Source organism: Tursiops truncatus, chromosome 8 (assembly GCF_011762595.2).
Source record: "Tursiops truncatus isolate mTurTru1 chromosome 8, mTurTru1.mat.Y, whole genome shotgun sequence".
Lineage (NCBI taxonomy): Eukaryota > Metazoa > Chordata > Mammalia > Artiodactyla > Delphinidae > Tursiops > Tursiops truncatus.
This window is the reverse complement of record NC_047041.1, coordinates 9,727,012-9,748,319: the sequence shown is the minus strand read 5'-3', so window position 1 is coordinate 9,748,319 and position 21,308 is coordinate 9,727,012. Positions and strand designations below refer to the sequence as shown.

General features: G+C 55.1%; 1 protein-coding gene across 2 annotated transcripts in view; it reads left to right on the top strand.

The window, feature by feature from the left end:
* GRAMD1B (GRAM domain containing 1B) overlaps window positions 1-21,308 on the top strand; it is a 176,505-nt gene that overhangs the window by 135,058 nt on the left and 20,139 nt on the right. The window contains exons 4-10 of one of the 2 annotated variants that reach the window (XM_033861880.2): window positions 1,544-1,564; window positions 12,663-12,747; window positions 13,234-13,337; window positions 14,073-14,168; window positions 15,552-15,632; window positions 18,982-19,097; window positions 20,910-21,066. In XM_033861880.2, the coding sequence (XP_033717771.1) occupies window positions 1,544-1,564; window positions 12,663-12,747; window positions 13,234-13,337; window positions 14,073-14,168; window positions 15,552-15,632; window positions 18,982-19,097; window positions 20,910-21,066 (660 nt within the window). The remainder of the gene's footprint in view (window positions 1-1,543; window positions 1,565-12,662; window positions 12,748-13,233; window positions 13,338-14,072; window positions 14,169-15,551; window positions 15,633-18,981; window positions 19,098-20,909; window positions 21,067-21,308) is intronic. The other variant, XM_033861881.2, reaches the window with a different exon arrangement.

Genomic DNA, 21,308 nt, shown 5'->3' with positions numbered 1-21,308 from the left:
CAGCGAGGGGGGCGCTCGCACGCCCAGGCCTTCGCCACTGCAGTCACCCTCACCCTCTCCAGACACCGCACAGCAGACCTCCTGAGAGCACGCCTGCCTTCTTCCCTTAGGAGTAGGGACCCTGTAAGACCAGGTGGGTGGGATAAAGGTTGCCAAGGGTGCCCACGATCCACACCTCTGCGTATGCAGCCGTAGCTCGGAGAGCCTGCCGTTGGGTTCCAGGCCACCACAGCGAAGCAGACGTTACAGTAAAGCAAGTCACGTGGATATTTTGATTTCCCAGAGCATGTGAAGGTTATGTTCACACTGTGCTGTAGTCTGTCGAGTATACAATAGCATTATGTCTAAAAAAGGCAGTATACACTTAAATTATCATTAAAAATACAATTTTAAATTAAGTGAAAAATAATGGACGCTCTTGGGAAAATGGTGTCAATAGACTTGCTTGACACCCTATTGCCACAAACTTTCGGTTTGTAAAAAATGCAATATCTATGAAGCATAGTAAAACGAGGTGTGCCTGTAGTTAAGATGTGTGGACCCATAGGCAAAGCTTCCTTCTACCCAGTGATTCTCCTCCTGAATTATACACCTTTGGCAAGCATTTTAAAACTGAAAATACCCCAGCCCCAGTCTACCCAATCTAAACCTGAAGGGATGGGGCAGGGGTGTGCGTGTGCGTGTGCGAGTGCGTGTGTGTGTCTGTCTGTCTCTATCTGCTTGTCTTTCTGTCTGTCTTCCAAGTGGGATGTGTATGTATAAAGGACTCCTGGCCAGTGAGATGGGAGATAGACTAGGCCATCCTTCCTCTTAGCCATCCCTCCTCTTTCCCTAAAAAACTTTGTTACCTTTGCTCAGGGCTGGGAATGGAGAGCACCTGAATTCTGGAGTCGGGACGGACCAGGGTTTGTTGGTATTGAATTTTAACCCCATGAAGTCGGGAAGGACCTTTAGCAATTATGTGCTTCAGCCTTCCCCCCAACACACAGCCCCCAACCACTCCTTGGCCACTGTCACTTACGTGATCAGCCAGTTGGGCAGAAGGAGGAATTTACTGAGTTGGAGGGAAGTTTCTAGGCAGTCCCTTGACTCCCAGACACCAGAGGGTCCCACCCTGCCTTGCAGGGGGGCCGACTTGGGGGGACGGCTGTGTTGGTCTCCGTGGGTACTTTGCTTCTGATCAGGGCCCATTGGGGACTGGGTCTCGGATGCCTGCAGTGCATCCCTCGCCCCCATCAGAAGAACCTTGTGATGGGGCCTGCTCCCTTCCGGCCGAGCTCTAGCTGGTGCTGCGCTGCCTGCCATCCCAGCCGCGGGGGCTTCCAGCATGGACCGCTCCCTGGGCCTCCTTTCGGGAGCTGTCTTGAGAAAGGAGGACCCCCACCCCGAGCAACAACACGGGGAGCCTTCAGCTGCCTTGGGGTTCCTCCTCCCCGCCCGCCCTCTGCTGTCTGTGTAACCTTCCCTCTGGAGCCAGGAATGCGCTGGCCGTTCCCGCCGTGTCTCGCTGACTAACGTTGCTTCTCTTACTTTGTTTTTTCAGAAAAGCCAGAGCTGGTATAACGTAAGTATCCCTTTTCTCTGCTTGTTGGCTTCGTGCAAGGCGGGTGGGGGGTGGCCGTGCTCGGGGGATGGAGGCATGGGGGGCGCAGCGTGGCTTCCCTGTGGGCTCGGGCAAACTTAGGGGCCTAGCAAGGTGGGCTTTTCCCCTGACCAGACCCCCTCCCTCAAAAACCAGACACCGTGATTCTCTTCTGTAGCAGGACAGGACTGCTGGTGAGGGAGGGTTCGATTCCCGGAGACCAAGCAGGGATGGGTTGCCTCATCCCCCCCGCTAGAATCCCCGACAAGGGCCCTCCAGCCCTGACGGAGGAGACCGGGCTGGGAGGCATTCCAAGGCCAGACAGAACTCTGGGACGGGACAGTCCTGGGGCCTAAACTTAGGGCCGAGGTTTCCTCCCCTTAACTGAGACATTTTGGGGGAAAAGCAGTCAGACAAGTTGCCCGTTTGTAGCGAGGCTGTGTCTCATGTAACGGAATGTGACTTCTGTCCCTGGGTCCCCCCAGTAGCCCCACGGGCACACTCCTCCCAGAACACATCCCCGGCTCTGGGGTCGTCCCTGCGGTGTCCAGCCAGGCGCTCCTACGCGGAAGCCAGTCGTGGAGTAAGTGGTCCCTGCAGAGGCCACATCCTCTGGGTCACAGAGCCGGGGCCACAGGGTTTTGAACTTTTCCCGTGAAGAGCAGCTGGCTGAAGTCTCAGCGGCCTGCCCGGTCGTGCGCCGGCCTCTGCGGCTGCACGGTGGATGGGCGGGCAGCCGTGGCCCGGTCTCAGGTCACTGTCTTTCATCCCTGAGCTTGCTGTTGCCTGTGCTTGACCCTGATGGTCACGTGGACGCATCCTCCCCGCTCCCCTAACACCAGGCCCTGCTGCAGCAGGTCGCATGGACTTGGAGAAGGTGCCGGAGCGGGCGCCTGGGAGACGGGCGTTGAGGACGCTCTGGCGAGGGGGAGCGGCAGGAGGAGGGGGGAGGGGCTTGGGTTTAACGCAGGGACTTGGGCCGGAATCGCTGTGTGGAGGGTGCTTTCCCACAGGGCTCAGCGGTTCCCCACAGTCAAGCACATGTCCATCAGCCCCGTGGCTTCCCACCTCCTGCTGCTCAGGGGACCAAGCAGAAGTAGGGTTGATGGATCCCAGCCTTAGCCTCACCCAGCACAGGCAAGGCAGAGGTTGGTGGGCTGTGCTGGCAGGAGGGGAGTTGAGGGCTTAGGTGGCCTGTGGGTGGGAGAAGCCGGACTTCAGCCCCTCAGCCCCCCTCGGACCCACAGTGGTCTTCACCTGGGCTTGTGGCCTCCCCGTGGCTTAGAGCTGACATCCTGGAGGGGAGAGGAGCTCCTGTGTGGGAGGACGTAGAGGGGATGGAGAATGCTTTCCTGGGAGTGGGTGGGGCCTCCAGCATCCTTTCCGTCACGAAATCTTCCACGCTCCCGAGGGGTACTGTAAAATCAGTGCCTCAAAGGGGAACAGGGAACACGTGGCTGCAGACCCAGGGGACAATTAAATCGACCAGATTTGGACGGGCAGGTCCTCAGCCTTGCTGCCCGTCTCCACCCTCTCCCTCTTATCTACTCCTTTCTCTCCTTTCCTCTTTCCAGCAAGCTTTTCTGTTCCGTCTCACGTTTCCTTCCCTTGAATCCTTGCCTACCCTTTCCTCGCTGACTCCCCCGTTTTCTTTTCTCCACCTCCGTTTGCTGCTCTCCTTTCTAACTTTCCTTCTCCGGGCTGGCTTTCTCTCCCTCTCTGGTTCTAGCAGGTTTACTCCCCCCCGCCCCCACCCCACTTTTCCCCTCCTTTCACTCCTAATTTCTCCCTCAGCCCCACAGAGGAGAACTGGCGTCTGAGCCCTCAGCAGAGCAACAGGCTAGAAATAGATGCTGCCGCTTGGCTGGACGGTGGTGGTAGGCCAGCTGCCACATGGGGCCAGAGGCCAGGCGTTCTGATGGCAGATAAGTGACAGACAGAGGAGCCCGGCATGGCCGAGCGCTGCTTCCTGGTGGATTCCACCTGCAGCGGAGACGTGCTGGAACAGCCCGCCCTCACTCGCTCCGTAAATCTCCTTATACAGTCGTCCTCCAGAACCCACCCGGTTCCCAGGCCTTTCCTGCCCTCACCCTCCATTAATCCTAGGCTGTCTCCCTTCACCCTCCACCCCTCACCCCAGATGGATTCCAGAGACACTGACTCTCCACCCAGCACAAATCATTAACTCACAGAGGCCAAGTGCACAAGGGGCTCTGCTGAGCAGCGTTCAGAGATCCCCTCCCGGCCTCCTGCTCTCACACTGGGGCTCCTTCTGGGAGCTCAGCCATACCAGACATGGGGCCCATCCACAAGTGTGTTCCTGCTGCCCTCCTGCTTCCCCTGCTCCCCGATTCAGGGTTGCCAGGCACACGTGGCCCCTTGTGTCTGCCACCCGGCCCCGGGATGCTGCCTTCTTCCTGGTCCTGCCGGACTTCCACTGTGGACATCGTGACTTGTGGGCGGAACAGGGAGCAGAATGGACCAGCGTCGGGGAGGGAGAGAGAAATGGCGGGTGGGCCTTGGGAGGCAGCGGCAGAAGCTGAGCAGATGGGAGGGAAGCTGCGAGGCACAGGGGTCTCCAGCCGGCCTGAGCCACAGATGTCAGGGGCTGTGTCTAGTGCATCTCGGCATTTTTTCTTTACGTGTTTTCACGTCCGGAGGGTCATCAGCTGCCACAATGGGTAGAGCTCTAGAGAGGCCGGCTTCAAGCAGCACCGGGACCCCCCTCTTCCAAGTAAAACCCTGCTCTCGTCCTGAGGCTGGTGCCCCAGCTCTGGGCTGGTCCACCCCTGGGTGTCCGTGGAGGAAGCATGATGCTGTGTGTTCACACAGTGGCACCCCCGTGGACGCCCACTCTGATGGTACCAGTGCGCTTCTCCGTGGGCGCCGCCTGAGCGTGGCTGTGGCCCTAGGCTGGATGCCCTGACTCCACTGGGAAGCCAGGTCCTGGGAGTTTCCCTGCCTGAGCTCAGAACCACCTGAGTCCATGCCCACGGGTGTGTGGTACCCCCGTCCTCGGGGGCCTGCGCTCCTGCGGTATGCTGTGTGTGTGTGTGTGTGTGTGTGTGTCAGCGCTCGTGCGCAGAGGCCCCATCAGGAAACTTCAGTTCATCGCCCGCGCTCCCTAGCACTGCCCCCCCCAGTCCATTCCTGGTTTCTCAGGAGGCCCTTGCCCTGCCCCTGTTGCTGTGACCTGGTTCTCTGTTTTCCCTCGATCTGCTCGGTCCTCCTACCTCACCACTGCGTTGGCCTAGGGGGCTGGACTTTGACCATCAGGAAGGCTACCCCGTGTCTCCTTCTCAGCTCTGCGACAGCCCTCTCTGATCCGCTGGTGGCTCTCCAGCTATGCTGCTGCCTGAGGCTCCATCGCTGGCACTGGGCATCCTTCCGATAAGCAAAGGCTCTGTCTCCCCAGCCCTAGGGACAGTTAGAAATGCCTGGCCGGATTCAGGACAGGGAGGGTCAGCACGTGCTTGCCGACTGTTGCGAGAACATCTCAGGCCCACTGGAGTGGCCTAGCTCTGATGTGAGAGGAAGCCCCCCCAACCCCGCCCTGTCCCTCCCCAGCCTCCCCCTCCACCTGCCTCTCTTCTGCATTTTACTTTTACCTATTTAGCCAGGGAGGAACTGTCACCATGATGACAAACCATCTTGGCCTTTATAAAGCGTGGGTTCCACGGAGGGAGGTGGCTGGACCCCAGGGACACGTGGAAGGACTGAGGCAAGAGCCTCTGGTCTCCAGCCAGGGATATTCAGGTCAAGAGTGGAGTTTGAAGGCCGGGCCATCTGCCTGAGTCCCTGCCAGGCATCATCACATCTACTGCCCCTGAACCCCCCTTTGACTACCCCAGTTTTATTAGTCAAGGCCCCCAGCTTGGGGGATACACAGGTGGAAGGATGAGCAGAAACAGCGGACCAAGGGGAGAGTTAGGGGCCAGAGGGCTGCAATCTGCCCCCCAAAGATGGCCCCACTGGACGCAGCGGGCTCTCGCATCCTGGATGAAGGCAAGTCACAGAAGACTTTTCCCCGGTGCTCCAGGTGGACAAAGGTGCTTCCTCACCTGCCTCACCTCTTTCCTGGAGGGTCAGTCATCTCCGTGGCAACCTAGGGAAAGGAAGGTTTCTGAGGTCAGAGGATGGGAGCCCAGACGCTGGCGGCTGCCCTGAGACTTTAGGGCCCAAGTGGCCTGCTGGTCCCCGTTGGGAATGCTGGCCATCCAGTGGGGAAGAGGGATGGTGCCGGCCCTGTGGAATGACCAGGCAGGGCTGGCAGACATACTATTGAACAAGAGGACGAAGCTTTGTAGGAATGAAATTCAAATGATGGGGGACAATGAGGAAAGTGGGAGAGAGCCCTGAAAGGCATCGCTGAGGACAGCTTGGCCGCCCGTTTTTTTTTTGTTCGTTTGTTTGTTTTCGGGGACGGCCTCTGCTTCCTCTGCCTCCGTCCAGCTTCCCTCTGTTATTTACCCATGGACCCCCGTGCCCCCATCTTAACTGTCTCCAGAGCGGCCCCGTCTCCAGGTGAGACCACTTCCTGTCCCGCTCCGCTCCGCCTTTCTCTGTTATGTACGCTCTCTCCCACTCACCTCTCTCCTTCCTTTGCTGGGTCACCTCCCCCGTCTCCACTGCCCCTTATCCCACATCTGGCTCCTCCCTACCCAGATCTGGTTGAAAGTCCAGCGTCTCCTTTGAGGGTCTCCATTGGTTTCTTCCTAGGTGAGGCCAATGTGTCACCAAGATCCATCTGTTTTTTTCCTGGACTCCTCCACCCTCTCCCTCCCGCTGCTCTATCTAGGGAGGGGTACCACTTGGTCCCAGCTCCCAGTGTTTGCCTTGGAGTTAATGTTTAGCCTGGGGCCAGTTCCCTCTCCCCAGGCCGGAAGTTGCCCGCTGCCCTGCCCAGTGAGGGGCGTAGGAGACAAAGGCTGAGAGCACTGAGACTCATCTCCAGGGCTTATCTTTCTGAGTGTGTCCTGCCCCTGACTCACTGCATCGGACCCCAAACAGTCATCCCCTTATCTGGCCGCAGCAATACTCAAGTGTTTCTAGGGAATTTCTGTAAGGATTCAGCCCTCTTGGGTCCTGGCACTGCCTAGATCGTGGGGTCTGCTGAGGCCCAGGAGAGAAGCATTCCGGTCACCCTGGAAAACGGAATTGCTGACTTCTCCTCCCCCACTCCTGACGGTGGGGCTGATGCAGGACGGAGAGAAGCTCGGATATATGGCTTGGAGAGTGTTGGCAGGGACTGGGTGCTGAGGGGCCCGTGCCTAGAGGAGCGGGGATGTGTGTGGATGTGTACATAGGGACAGTGTAAGAGGCGCAGAAGGAATGCATTCATGTGCTAAATAGTTTCTGAGCAGCGGAGACTTGAAACCCACCATACCAGGTGCTGGAGAAGATAGTTGGGGGCGTTAGCTTCTTCCTGGAGAAGATGGTAGTCTGAGAGAGGAATCACCCTGCGCAATGGATGGGCGGAGGAGGTGGCTGCGTCCGAGGTGTGCACAGTGAGACGCGAACAGGAGTTCTGGGGAGGACTCAGGCTCTCCCTCCAACACGACTTAACTGGGAGACCCCAGGTTCCTCTGAAGCACAATTTTGGGTGTTGGGAGTCAGGAATCTATACTTTTAATACGATGGTTAGATCATTTTTAAGTACGGTACAGTTTGAGCATTACTGCGTCAAATACCGGTAGCTGAGACTCCTAGGACAAAGGCAACGTCCTCCCTCTTGTGCAGCCTGGAGACCCTCCTGGCAAGGCGGGCAGAACTGGGGAGGGCGAGGGAGGTGCCCCGTTTGTCTCCAGAGTCTGACATTTCCTGGGAATCCAATCTTCCCGGCCCCAGTGCTGTCTGACCTCTGCCCCAGCTTCTCTTTCTAGAGCCCTTCTTGCCCTCATTGGCCTGGCTCTCTTTCCTCTCCAGAGGGCTCAGCTTCCTTGCAGCCTGTCTGTCTCCTTTGGAGCTGGCCCAGATTCTCTGCTCTTAGCATGGTTCCTTGGCCCTCAAGGTCTGAGAGGCTGAGTGGGTGCCCTCCCGGCGTCCCTGGGAAGGAAGGCGATGCCGCCCACACACCTGGGAGCTGTTGGCCTCAGCTTCTCCCCACCGGCACATCTGAAACAGGATGAGTTAAACTTCCAAGTCTCCTGTTGCTGCTGCTGCTACGGGGGAGTTGGTGGATGGATGGGCCAGTGAGGGGAGAGCGTGTCTCCAAGAAGTCCCTGGCTGTTCAGGTCTCACATTTCAGATTTCATCACAACAGCAGTGCCCCTGGCACCTCCTCCCCTCCCTTCCCCGACGCAGAGCCTTGGCCAGCTACTTTCCATTGCAGGAAACATCTGCTGGGGAGGCCAGGCTAGGCCGGGGGTTACTGGAGGACGTTGGCCGGTACCATCACCCAGATCCTGTAACTCGAAGCGTGTGTAGGGCTCCGGCCCTGCCCGCCCACCCGCCCTGCCTCCCCCCCCTCCCTCCTGCCACGGGCGATTCTAACAAAGAAGTTGTTTGCTGGTCAGCCGAGAGGAGCGCGTCTGGGAGGAAAGGGGGTGTGGGGGGGAGCAGGCCCTGGTGCCCCAGCCAGCAGTGGCCACGCTGCCTGGGTGAGGACCGTGAGTCACAGCGACCAGCGCCCGCCCAGAGCAGCGACTGCACGTTGAACAGGCTGCCTTACGGGACGGGCCAGACAGAGCTGGGGAGTTGGGCGTCTGTCCTCCCTGGAGTTTCAGACCAGCCGTGAGCCACTGTACTTACTGTGTGTGAGTAACGGTGGGGCGGGACTCTGGCGGCCCTGTGCACCTGCCCCGTCCTCCACGTCCTGGCCGCAGCTGGCCCCTCGGAGCGGCTGTCCACGCTGACCCGGAGGAGGGGCCCCCTCACGTCCCATCTGGGTCCCCCGCAGCCTGGAGACCTGCCACGCTGGGAGCTGAGTGCGATGAGGCAGAGCCCAGCCCCTGGAGACTCTGGCCAGGCCGCCTGAGAACCTTGCTGACCGCACCCTCCCACCCGTGAGGCTCTGCGCCGGGAACCGGGCTCTAGGGGCACCAGGGGGGCCAGCGAGGGTCACACAGACCCGCTGCCGAGGAGCCAGAGGCCACCTCTCTGCGTCCAGCCCCGGCGAGACTGACTGGTTCATCCTGTGGGGACGGTGGGGGGGGGGGTCGGAGTTCGAGGACCGGGATGGAATCTCTCACGGAATCGGGGGTCCTCTGGAGCCTCCTACTGGAGCAGGACAGCCAGCCCCTGCAGCGGCGCCTGGAGAAACTGACGGATGGACCTGCCGGCGCGGAACTCTGTTGCCGGCCCGGGTCTGAGGAAATCCCAGCCGTGAGTGCGCATCCTCACTTCTCTGCGCCGTGTGACAGGTCTGCTGCGCCCTTGTCGTTCTCCACCTGGCCCTGCTCCCTGAGAGGGCCCCGGGTTTGACAAGCCTTGGACCAGAAGTCTTTGGCCATTTAAAATGAAAATAGGTGAGCCGTGCCTCCCCTTCGGAGGAGACGGCTTTAAGAGCACGAGGGCGCCAGGGAGAGAGGGTCACAGTCTCCCGGGACAAGAAGGTAGATGGTGGCGGGGCCAACTAAGATCTCTGGACTTTAGACTCTAGGAGGCGAGCCTGCCTACCTTCCACACTGGCAGCCTGCTCGAATCAGGGCAGTGACTTGCGGGCCTGGGTTAAGGAGTTCCTACACCCCGCCGAGGCAGCCCTCGCAGAACTGGCTGACTTCTGAGGTCAGGGCTGGATGGGCCCTCCCCTCCCCATAGCCACGGCTTTGTTCCGAGGGGAGGAGAGGCGGCTCCCTCCGTTTGCCTCTGGGTTGGAGATGAGGGCCAGACTCCCTGCGCCTGCATCTCTGTCCATGTCTGAGTCCTCACTGGATGTGAGAGGAGCAGGGGTGACAGAGCACCACAGAGGGAACATTTAGAAAGGGGAGGACTTCCAGGCTGCAGGCAATTGGATGCCTGATGTCCACTTTCAACTGAAGGGGGTCTGGGGCCACCTGGTAGGCTGGTCCTCAGGCTGATACTGGAACTTTAAGACCGACTTGACTGATACAGCTTTTTAAAAAATTGTGGGGTTTCCCCGGCAGTCCAGTGGTTAGGGCTGTGCGCTTTCACTCTGCCAAGGCCTGGGTTTGATCCCTGGTCGGGGAACTAAGATACCGTAAACCACATGGCGTGGCCAAAAAAAAAAGAAAGAAGTATGGTAAAATACACATAACATAAAATTTACCATCTTAGGTATTTCTAAATATATATTTCAGTAGTGTTAAGTATGTTCGCATTGTTGTACACCCAATTTCCAGAACTTGCAAAACTGAAACTATACCCCCGCCCCAAAAAAGCCCCAGTTGCAGGCATGGAAGGCTAGTGGGGGCCCCACGCGTAAGTGAACACCTCATCCACAAGAGGGTGTGCTCAGCTGGGGCATCCCTGTTGTTTCCTTCTTGGCGCAAGGATCCTGAGGCAGTGCAGAGTGATGGCTCAGACCCAGAGCTGTGGACCACACTGCTCGCCCGGTTCATATTCCACACTCGCATTTAGTAACCACGTGCCTTGGGCAAGTTGCTTCACCTCTCTGTGCCTCAGCTTCCTCGCGTCTAAAACGGGATCGTAAAAACGACCCTGTGGTCAGGTGAGAGGATGTTGTGAAGGGCTTATGATAGTGTTTGATGCAGGGTCATATCTCACTCCATGTTAGCTCTGCAAGGTCGGTTAGACATAATTAGGAACTTCCTGACAGTCAGGTGCTCAGGCAAGGGTTTTCAGTGTGTGGACTCTGTTCTGTGAGGCCAGGGGGCCACTGAGATTGGATACCTCAGTATCAGTTTGATGGGTCCGAGGAATGTTGTCTTCTGAGGTCTTTTCTAGCCGTAGAAGTCACGGGATGAGCTGGCTTCCAGACATTCCCTCCCAATGACCCCGATACTTGGTTCAAACATATGGTCGGTGAGTTCTGAAGTTTGGGATTCTACAGCATATCTGTTGCTTTGGGGAAGGTAGCAGAGGGTCCACTTGCACATACAAAACTCATTTTATAAATAAATAAGCCAAAACAAGAGTTTAAATGTCAAATTAACTATGGACAAAGTAGTTGAAAGCACTCCTCCTCTTCTTTCTCTCTTACCTGGAAAACCGCCCCCAAACTGAAGTCATGCTGTTTTCTCTCCTCCAACTTCCTGAAATCCTCCTGTTTCCTCTGGCACAGGTAGTCACCGAGCTGAGGTAGTCAGTGCCTGCTGCCAGGGTGGTCAGGCTGCAGCCTCAGCTGTCTCATGGGCTGTTAGCTTTGCAGAAAGCCAAGAAACGAACAGTGCAGAGTTCACTCCATTGTGAACTCCAGCTGTATGCCAGTGGATTCCTGGGGAAGTGGGTGAGAAAGTGTAAATGGCCAAGACCCATCTGTCAGCAACAGCAGGACGGTTTGTCTACCTGCGTGTGTTCCTGGCATAAGTAGGTCAACAAGTCACCTGGGTGGAGTGCACATGTCTCTGTCACGAGGCCTGGCCCTTCCCGGGTTGTGCACTTGTCTTCGTGTATCATCCTTGGGTGCCTTTCACTTACGGGCACGCGATTGGCTGTAAGCTTGGAAAGAGCAGGATTCCTGTCTGTTCAACTGGTTCATGGAATTTCCAAGAAGGATTCATTAAGGCAGTTGATGGGTTTGAGTTTTCACTGAGGCACCGAAACGCTAGGTGTGGGTTCAGGGGTGCCTGGCAGCACAGGTGATGGTGGGAGGTGAGTACAGAACCACGGATCGAGACTTCTGCTAACTGACCAGCCAGAGGACTTTGGGCAGGGACTTCTCTCCAGGCTTAGTTTCCTTATTGGTAACGTAAGGTTTGGATTAGACAGTCTTCTAAGGGATGGTGAGGGAGTGAAGTTTGGGTACCTCAAGTTGCCAGATATGTTTTTATTTATTTATTTATTTATTTTTGGCTACGTTGCGTCTTCCTTGATATGCGCGGGCTTTCTCTAGTTGCGGCAAGCGGGGGCTACTCTTGGTTGCGGTGCACGTGCTTCTCATTGTGGTGGCTTCTCTTGTTGCGGAGCACGGGCTCTAGGCGTGCAGGCTCAGTAGTTGTGGCGCATGGGCTTTGTTGCTCCGCGGCACGTGGGATCTTCCCAGACCAGGGCTCAAACCCGTGTCCCCTGCATTGGCAGGCAGATTCTTAACCACCGTACCACCAGGGAAGCCCGCAAGATATGCTTTTAAATTCCCTACTTGTGTGCTTTTTTTTTTTAGTACTAGTTTGTTTGTTTGTTTTGTGGTACGCGGGCCTCTCACTGCTGTGGCCTCTCCCGCTGCAGAGCACAGGCTCCGGACGCGCAGGCTCAGCGGCCATGGCTTACGGGCCCAGCCGCTCCACGGCATGTGGGGTCTTCCCGGACCAGGGCACAAACCCGTGTCCCCTACATCGGCAGGCAGACTCTCATCCACTGTGCCACCAGGGAAGCCCTAGTACTAGTTTTATGGGGTTTTTTTTTTAGTCCACTCTTTGTAAAGGTGTAATTCCTCGCTCCACCCCCACCAGTTTTATTGAGCTATAATTGACGTAACATTGTACTAGTCTTATGTTTCATGATTTCTGTTTTCCAATCATGAAGTTCAGACGCAGCCAATTGCTAACTGTGTTACTCGTAATGACAGCTTCTTCTGAGGGCTACACTGGGCACCGTCATATCCTGGGTCCTGCCGGGGGGTGGGGGTGGGGGTCCCCTTGGTCCCCTTAGTCCCCTTGGGCCTGCTTCAGTGTCACCGTGGTGCTTCCTGCTGTCAGAGGCAGAACAGCAATAGGCCAGGGCTGTCCCTCCTCCCTTTGTCCACTTGGGATGTTCTGTGGGCCCTGCTTAGTATGTTTGACATTTTCTCACTGATGGACACTGGGTATAAAGCCTTCTACAGCATCAAATTCTCTCCACCATGTTTTTCCATACCAGGCCCCCTTTGCCTAACTCCTGGGGTCTCTGGCGCAACAGAGCCTCAGCTTTGCCTTGAAACATGCAAGCAGGTCCTCCTCCCACACCTTCCTCCCCAGCCCGTGAACCTGGGAACATCCTGCTAACCTTGGCCATTGTCACGCAGGTGTTAAGCCCCACTTACAAGCAGAGAAATGAAGACTTCAGAAAGCTCTTTAAGCAACTTCCAGACACGGAGCGCCTCATCGTTGGTGAGCTGGGTGACCTGCGTGTGGGGGCAGGAAGGCAATCAGGCTGCTTCTGAGTACAGGTTCCCCAAGTAAGAGCATCTGTCTGGGAATAGGGAGCGAGGATGTCCAGGGAGCTGGCCCCAGCGGTGGGGACTCAGGGCTGAGCCCCACTTGCGTGATGGCCTCCAGAGAGCCCGGCCTGGGAGGCGTTGCTGCCACTCTTGTCCCTGCAGATGGCCCGGCGGAGGAGGGGCTGGGAAGTTGTGGAGGGGGAGGGGCGTTGGTTGAATTATATCGGCCTTTTCGTCCTCTGACGTAGTTCACATCCTTCTCCTGCCTGATCAGGAGATGCCAGGGACTCCCTTGGCCGCTAGACTAGTGTTTCACACACCTAGTCCATGGTGGGCAGTTGGGCTTCCCGGGGCTGTTGGGGGATGGCTTGCCTGATTGTACTGGTTTGCCGAGAACGCTCCCTGTCCCTGAGCTCCGTCCCCCGTTCTACCACAGATTACTCCTGTGCACTCCAAAGAGACATTCTTCTTCAGGGCCGACTCTACCTCTCTGAAAACTGGATCTGCTTCTACAGCAACATCTTCCGCTGGGAAACTCTGGTAAAGACCTGGGGCTTGCTCCCTGGGGCTGTCCCCCTGGGCTGTGGCTGCGGAAGCTGCCCTCGCTTTTGTCCTTTGGTTGATTTCAAACTCTGCCCAAGCCTTTGCATAATTCACAAAAGCACGTGCCTGAATCTTGAAGGATGGATCTCTCTACCATGCCTTCCCCTCCCTCCTCCTCGGGTGAGCATTTGATTTGGGGGAAGTGCAGGTAAATATTTGGCAGGAGTCACCACGGAGGCAGAAGTGTAGGGTAAAACGGGCACTGGCCTTGGGACTCAAGAGAACGGGCTTGTACTTTCTGGTTCTGCAGCCAGTAGCTGTGTGACTTTAGGCTAGTCCTTTATTTGCCTTGTTTCCTAATCTTATAAAATAAAGTGAGAAAAGACAGACTAGATGACTCTAAGGTCCCATCCAGTGCCAGTGTCCTGTGTTTCTGTAAGTGGCAAATCGTGATGGGACCTCTGCACGTTTATCAGGCTGTGTAGAAATGAGAAAGCAAAGCTCGTCGGACCAAGAATCAAGAGAACCTTGGGCGAGGCTCGCCGTGTGGCGTCTGAAATAAGGGGCCAAACCAGGTGATCTCTAAGGAGGTCCCTTCTGGGTTTAGAAGTATGCAGCCTGTGATCTGATTTCCTCTGTCTGAACTGGTGCCCTGTGAACACTCTTTGCCTGACTCTATTAATATGCCTCTTCTTGCTTGTTATGCATTCTCTGTTTCTGTGCGGATGCCAGCTGACCGTTCGTTTGAAAGACATCTGCTCCATGACTAAAGAAAAAACAGCCCGCCTCATTCCCAATGCCATCCAAGTTTGCACGGACTCGGAAAAGGTAAGTAGAGCCTGATCCTGGACTTTCTGTTCCCCCAAACCCCAGTCCCCCTACTGCTGGATTTCTGCCCTTCAGTTGCACTAATATGGAGGCCAGTAGGATTGGGGTGAGAGGTGGTAAGGTGATGCAGATTACGGGAGCCACCTCCGTGGTGGGCAGGGTGCTTGGGGTCTGAGCAGGGGGCGAGGTGGAGGGGCAGAACATTGGACTCGGAACCAGAACACCTGAATTAGAGTCCCGTGGCTGTAGGTACATTACGGAACCTCTCTGAGCCCCAGTTTGTAAATGTAAAACGGAGCCGGCAATGCCTGTTTAACAGTCTGAAATGGCCTCACACACTTGAAAACACTAAATTGCAAAGTGCTATACAAATGTCAGCCGTATCATCCTATAGCAGGACAGCTCATCGAGAGGGATGAGGCGTCTGATGGGAGACAGACTGTCCATATCGTCAGCATGGGGAAAATGTGGTAGATAAAATTGAGAGCGGAGGAAACACTGTGATCTTTGACCTTTAACCAGAGCCTGAAGACTGGTAGCTTCGGGGCTGGGGCTGGACTGAACGCAGGTCTGCAGTGCCCTTGAACTCAGGCGCTTCAGAGGCAAGAACCCTGAGGCTCAGGGGTCCGATAGCCTTTGCTTTGAATTCTGTTTCTGGCACGAAGCAGCTTTGCGATTACAGAGGTCACCTAACCTCACCAGCCGGTTTCTCTTTATTAAGGATTAGCAGTTACGTTTATTTCCCAAAGCTTCTGTGTGGTTTAAATGAAGGAGCATTTGTGAAGCACCTGGAATGTGTTCAGTAAAATCTGGTTCTCTGTCGCTTTCTTCCCGCACATTATAAAAGGTCCCCACGAATGTGTAAGCTCCATAAGAGCTTTCTGTTTTGTTTGTTACTGTGCCCAAAACATGTAGAAGAGTGTGTGCACACGTATTAGTGTGTGTACGTGTAGAAGAGTGCACACACTAATATTCAAGTATTTGCTGAATTGGTGAATCAAAGGGTGAGTGGGTTAGTGGGTTTGCCTTCTCCTTCCCTTGGGCTGGTTCCCAGCTCACCACTCGCCCAGTCCGTGTACGTAGGCGCAGGAAGTTTTTTATGGAGGTGAGAACTTCAAACCAGAAAGAGAACCACTGACGAAAGTGTGGGTGGACATTGAAGGACATGGAGACAGTGCGGACTCAGAGGTCCCAGGGCCCTGGTCCCTGGTGTGCTGACCCCGTTCACTACAGAGCCCCTGTGCTGTGATCACGGGTGACTGAGAGTCCGCAGTATTTGAGGATGGACTCAGGAGCCTTTCTTAAAGGAAGGAGTACCGTGTCTCCATTCACTATACTGTAAGTCTTAACAGACGCTTCTTGCCATTTTCTCGTTCAATCCAGCACTTTTTCACTTCATTTGGGGCCCGGGATAGGACGTATATGATGATGTTCCGGCTCTGGCAGAACGCTCTCCTGGAAAAGGTGAGTCCCGCCCAGCTCCTTCAGCCTCAGGATGCACACCCACCTAGAATGTTCTTTCCGCTTGGGTGGGGGTCCACTGGAGTGATTGCTCTTACTGTGACATTGGCCTGCTCCAAAGAAGCCCATGTCTCTCCTGGTTCTGGAAGTCCTCCAGGCTCGCGGTAACATATCCTCCACTGCTGGTGACCCAGGTGCTGAGAGTAGCACATCCTCTCATGTGAACAGCTTCACTGCCGCCTGGAGCAAGGCCCTGTTGACAGGGCAGTGCACTCCCGCCGTTTTAAAACGCACCGGGGTTTGTTTTAATCAGGCGCGGTAAGACGCCCAGACACAGAAATGACTGTCATGAAGGAAGAGGTTTTTATACTCACAGATCCCTAGAAGCAGAGGCCCCAGCATGCCAGCCAGGGCCACACGGGGAAGCTCGAGGTCAGACAGGAGGCAGGGAGAGTGAGGGGGAAGCGGGGCAAGAGCCTTCATTGCAGGTTTTCATGGGAAAGGATGAGTGAGGCGGGGGGAGCTGGCCAAGCCGCTCACTGGACTGGCTAGTTCGAATGTTTCACTGGGCTTCAGGGTAGAGAGACCGTCTCCAGAGAGACTGTCCCGGGGTAATTAGTGCGAGAGAGTATTGGCCTGGTATGTAAGAGCTAGAAAAACAAGGTGGTTCGGTGTGTGGGCTTTGGCTTGGCCTGTTTACATAGGGAAGGTAGTCTCCCTGGCAGGGTGAGTTCTATCTCTAGGAATTAGCTAGCCCTGCAAGGGGCAGGCCTTCCGCAGTCAGCAAGACCTCAGATGCTAGAGCATCAAAAATACGGAAAATAGGACTGGGAGTTTGGGATTAGCAGATGCAAAGTCTTGTATACAGAATGGATGAACAACAAGGTCCTGCTGTATAGCATAGGGAACTATATTCAATATCCTGTGATGAACCATGTGGAAAAGAATATGAAAAAGAAAGCATAGGTATGTATATATGTATATAACTGAATCTATATACATATGTATATGTATACCTGAATCACTTTGCTGTACAGCAGAAATGAACACAACATTGTGAGCCAGCTATACTTCAATAGAATAAGTTTTAAGGAAATGCAGAAAATAGGAAGATAGAGTTAACACAGCCACCGGTTGATCACCTGGATGAAGGGGACACTGTGGGAGATGCAGATGGAGACGTGGCTGTGCAGCCTGTGCACGCAGATGCCGGGGGTGTTGAGAAACAGCCTCCCAGCCAGGGAAGGAGACCTGGGGGAACAATTATGTAATATAATTATATAATATTGTAATTACAATTATATATGTGACTTGTATGTATTTAAATTTATGTGTGTATCCACCTTGACTCTAGCCCAAACTTATTACTGTCTAAAGAAAATTAAATAGATTTGTTATTTAGAGTTTCTTCTAACCTGGAAGTCTGTAGCCTTCGTGTAAATCCTGGTAACTTATCCTGAGTTGATCGTCTACCTTTGTTAGCCGTGGATAACGGTAAACTGAGAAATGCATTTGAGTCTCCATTGGCAGGTCTGAATTTTCAGCTCACAACCACTGTCATTTGTAACTAAGACAGAGGGTCATCCATGTGGTTCGCAAAAACTCTCACAAAATCACGTCAGAATTCTGCCTGATGAGCAGGGTCTGCTTTTTGTGTTTGGCCTGGCTGCGATCAGACAAGCTGAGCCTGGTGGGGCTGGTCAGGGAAGGCTGCGTGGAGCAGGTGAATTGTGGAGAAGGGGAGGGCGTGGATTGGCAGAGACGCGGATGTGCCCCGGGCAGGGTGGATGGTGTATGTAAAGGCTGCTGGGAGGAGGGAGGAGGTCCAGGTACAGAAGCAGGTGCCTCCCTCTGGCGCTGGGGCGGGGGGTGGGGGGTGCGGCCAGCACAGAGAGCTGCCACGCCAGACCCTTCCGGCTCACAGAGAGCCCCGACTAGGCCATTCCAGGCAGTTCTCCTCAGCCGGGAACGCGGAGACCTGGCTCATGGCATCCTGCCAGCTGCGTACTTCTTAAACCATACCTCGAAAGGATGGGGTCAGAGAAAGCTCAAACTCCTTATCAAATCCGTTGGTGGGAACATTCTTTAAGTTTGATTTTCTTTTTTTATATAAATTTATTCATTTATTTTTGGCTGCATTGGGTCTTTGTTGCTGTGCGTGGGTTTTCTCTAGCTGTGGCGAGCGGGGGGCTACTCTTCGTTGCGGTGCGAGGGCTTCTCACTGCGGCGGCTTCTCTTTGTTGTGGAGCACAGGCTCTAGGCAGGTGGGCTTCAGTAGTTGTGGCATGCAGGCTCAGTAGTTGTGGCTCACGGGCTCTAGAACGCAGGCTCAGTAGTTGTGGTGCACGGGCTTAGTTGCTCCACGGCACGTGGGGTCTTCCTGGACCAGGGCTCGAACCAGTGTCCCCTGCATTGGCAGGCGGATTCTTCACCACCGCACCACCGGGAAGTCCCTGCTTCTGTTTTTCTTAACGCTTCTCTTTTTCCCATACTTATCCCTCCCACCTTCTCTCCCTCCTCCCAACCTTGGACTCATCCATGGTCTCCACCTTTGACCTTCATTCTTTGACATTCTGTTGCCTCTTTTCCGAAACTCTGAACCTCAATGAGAGCTAACTCTTCTTAGGACAGTGCTTTTGAGGAGGACATGTAGACACGCAGTGAAATGAGAAAAACTCTTTATGGAACTAATACATAGAACTGTAGGCAGACTGATTGTAATTAAGAATAAAGGAGGAAGTATTCAAGTAGTGAAGAGAGGGCTGGATGCAGTGACCTTTGAGGCCCTGAAACTGTGAGAATGTAGACTTCTTTCCAAGCACAGGAGCTGCCCGACTGTGGAATGGGCCACCTTTGAGGTCACACCTCATTCTTGGACCTGATCCATCTTGGGTCAGGTCCGTGAGGACCTGTGTGACCACTGTTAGTATAAGGAGGTTTCCGCAGCGTGGGCGAGACTGGCCCAGGGGCCTCTGGTGCTCATTCTGAGTCCAAGTCAGAAGCTCTGTGATCACTTTGGCCCCAGAGGAGTTTTGGTTTGTGCCGCTGAATGCCGGACCTCACCCACAGGAGCGGGAGGCGGGCGGTTGCCATCCTCAAGGGCCCGTTGGTCCCACCATGCAGACCTGAGTCGAGGGAACAGGCGAAGCTCCTGGCTTTACTAAAAGCCGTATTCTTAGGGGGAAGATGGGCGTCTTGCTGAGATCAGAAGAGCGGGGGGTGGGGTTGTTGTGGAGGCGCTGCCTGGAGTTTGGCTTCTCCTACCCTTGGGGGCGTCCAGCTCAGCTCAGTGCCTCTGTGGAGAGTGGGGTCCTGAGGAGGGAGGGTCAGAGCCCGTCTGCCGCCCCTGCAGCCCCTGTGCCCCAAGGAGCTCTGGCACTTCGTTCACCAGTGCTACGGGAACGAGCTGGGCCTGACCAGCGACGACGAGGACTACGTGCCCCCCGACGACGACTTCAACACGATGGGGTGAGCGAGGCAGAGGGCAGGCTGCCCGGGGAAGCCTCTCCAGAGGGGTGCGGGCGGCTGGGGAATGGCGTCTAAGTAAGGCCCTGGCGGAGTGAGGGAGGCCCCGGGAGGCCCCTCCCAGGCGGAGGGAGCGGAAGCGGCAGCTGGGCCAGCGAGCAAAGGGCAGGTGGGAAGCGGGGAGGTCGGGGAGGTCGGGCTGGACTCAGGGCCGCTGGGTCAGCGTGATGATTGGCTTTTCCTCAGAGGGGGATGAGAAGCCAGGGAAGGCTTTGAATGGATAATTGATGAGATCTGACATAACATTTTAACATCACTCTGGCTCCTGGGTTGAAGATAGAGTGAAGGGGAGCCAGGGCAGGCTGGCTAAGAGGCTGCCGAATCATTTAGATCACTTAGATGAGAGGTGATGGTGGTTTGGACCAGGAAGGTAGCAGTAGAAACAGCAGTAAGTGGTTAGTTTCTGAATATATTTGGAAGATAGAACCAGACATATTTTGAAGGATTTGCTGATGGCCCAGAAAGGATCCAAAGGTGGCTTTAAGGATGTACCAGCAGGAAGGATAGGGTTGTTCTGAACTGAGATGGACAATACTATAAGCAGAGCAGATGCGGGGGAAGGTCAGAAGCTTGGTTTTAGGCGAGTTGAGTTTGAGATGACTGTTAGCCACGTGGAGAGGTCACATAAGCATCTGTGTGTGTGAGTGTGGAGTTCACCGGGAGGTCTGGGCTAGGGACATAACCTTGGGGCTTACTAGTGGCTGAGACCACCAGGTGACTGAATTAACATGAGAAGAAGCTCAGGGACTGGGCCTGGGAACACTCAACAAGAGAAAGAGGCAGCAAAAGAAATCACAAAAGAACATTCAGTGAGGGAGGAGGAACGCTAGGAGAGTTTTCGTATCCTGGAGGCCAAGGGAAGGACGCTGTGAGGAGAAGGGGCTGTCGCTGCACCACGTGCTGTTGGCAGGCTAAGACAGATGGGACTGCAGAGTGATACAGTATGCTTGAGGTTGGAAGGTAGAGGCTTGGTGGTCATGTGAGAGGCAAGAGGAATGGACAGCAAGGAAAGAACGTCAAACGTGTGGTGCATAGCCCAGGGCTCAGGTACCACTTCTGACACTTAATAGTAGTTATCACTTAGCCTCTGTGAATATCTACTTGATAATCTCTGAAACGCATGGAATGATTTACTCAGAGTTGTTATGCGTCCAGATGAGGTCACATGTAAAGTATAAATTAGATGCCGATGACGACGGTGATGACCATTTCTCCCTTGGGGGAGGCTCCGATGGCATCCCTGAAGTTGTCCGCAGAAGGGCACCTGCCTTTATCTCAAGGAGGGTTTTTCCTCAGGTGTGCAATGCAGAGAAGTTTGCTAGTTATGATCCAGAATCTGGGCAGGTCCCCTCGAAGGGCACTCATGTCCAGAGTCCTGTCCTGGTCACTGTGGGAAATCAGATGTGTGCTCGGAGCCCGGATGTTTGATTCACATGGTCAGGTTGGGGTGGGATGGGAAGCCAATGGAAAAAGAAAGTTTAAGACAGTTTTCTTATTTAGGTGGGGATAAATCTAAGGAGGGTGCCTAGAAAAGGTGAGTTTGGGGACAGAATTTTACCATGGGGAGGGGGTGTCAGGTGGGAAGGAGGTTTTAGGAGAGCAGTTCAGGGGCAGCGAGAGGTTTGCGGAAGGTCACACACAGAGCAAAGAAGCAGGAAAGCCCATAGTTTTGGATGGATCGGTGGGTGTGAGTTTCTTGTGAGTCTGCCGCCTTGGCCACTGAGGCTAACGTGGGTTCACACTGTCTCTTTTCAGCTACTGTGAGGAGATCCCTGTAGAGGAGAATGAAGTGAATGACAGCTCCTCCAAAAGCAGCATAGAGACCAAGCCGGATGCCAGTCCACAGCTGCCCAAGAAGTCCATCACCAACAGCACGCTGACATCCACGGGGAGCAGCGAAGCGCCCGTCTCGGTACGGGCGGGGAGCCCTTTGCTTCCACCCAATCCAGTGGCGGTGTTTCCCAGCCTTGTTAACTCCACGGGACCCCAACCTGGGGAGCAGGTGGAGGGGAGGTTGGTTACACTGTGGTCGGTTTACGCAGGGCGGCATCCTGGGCAGAGGGACTCTCTGCATTCAGATGAGTGTAGAATCCAGAGCTGGGTTCTTGGTGCTTCGGGTTCCAGGTTTTGTTTGGCTTCGGAGCAGATGAGAAC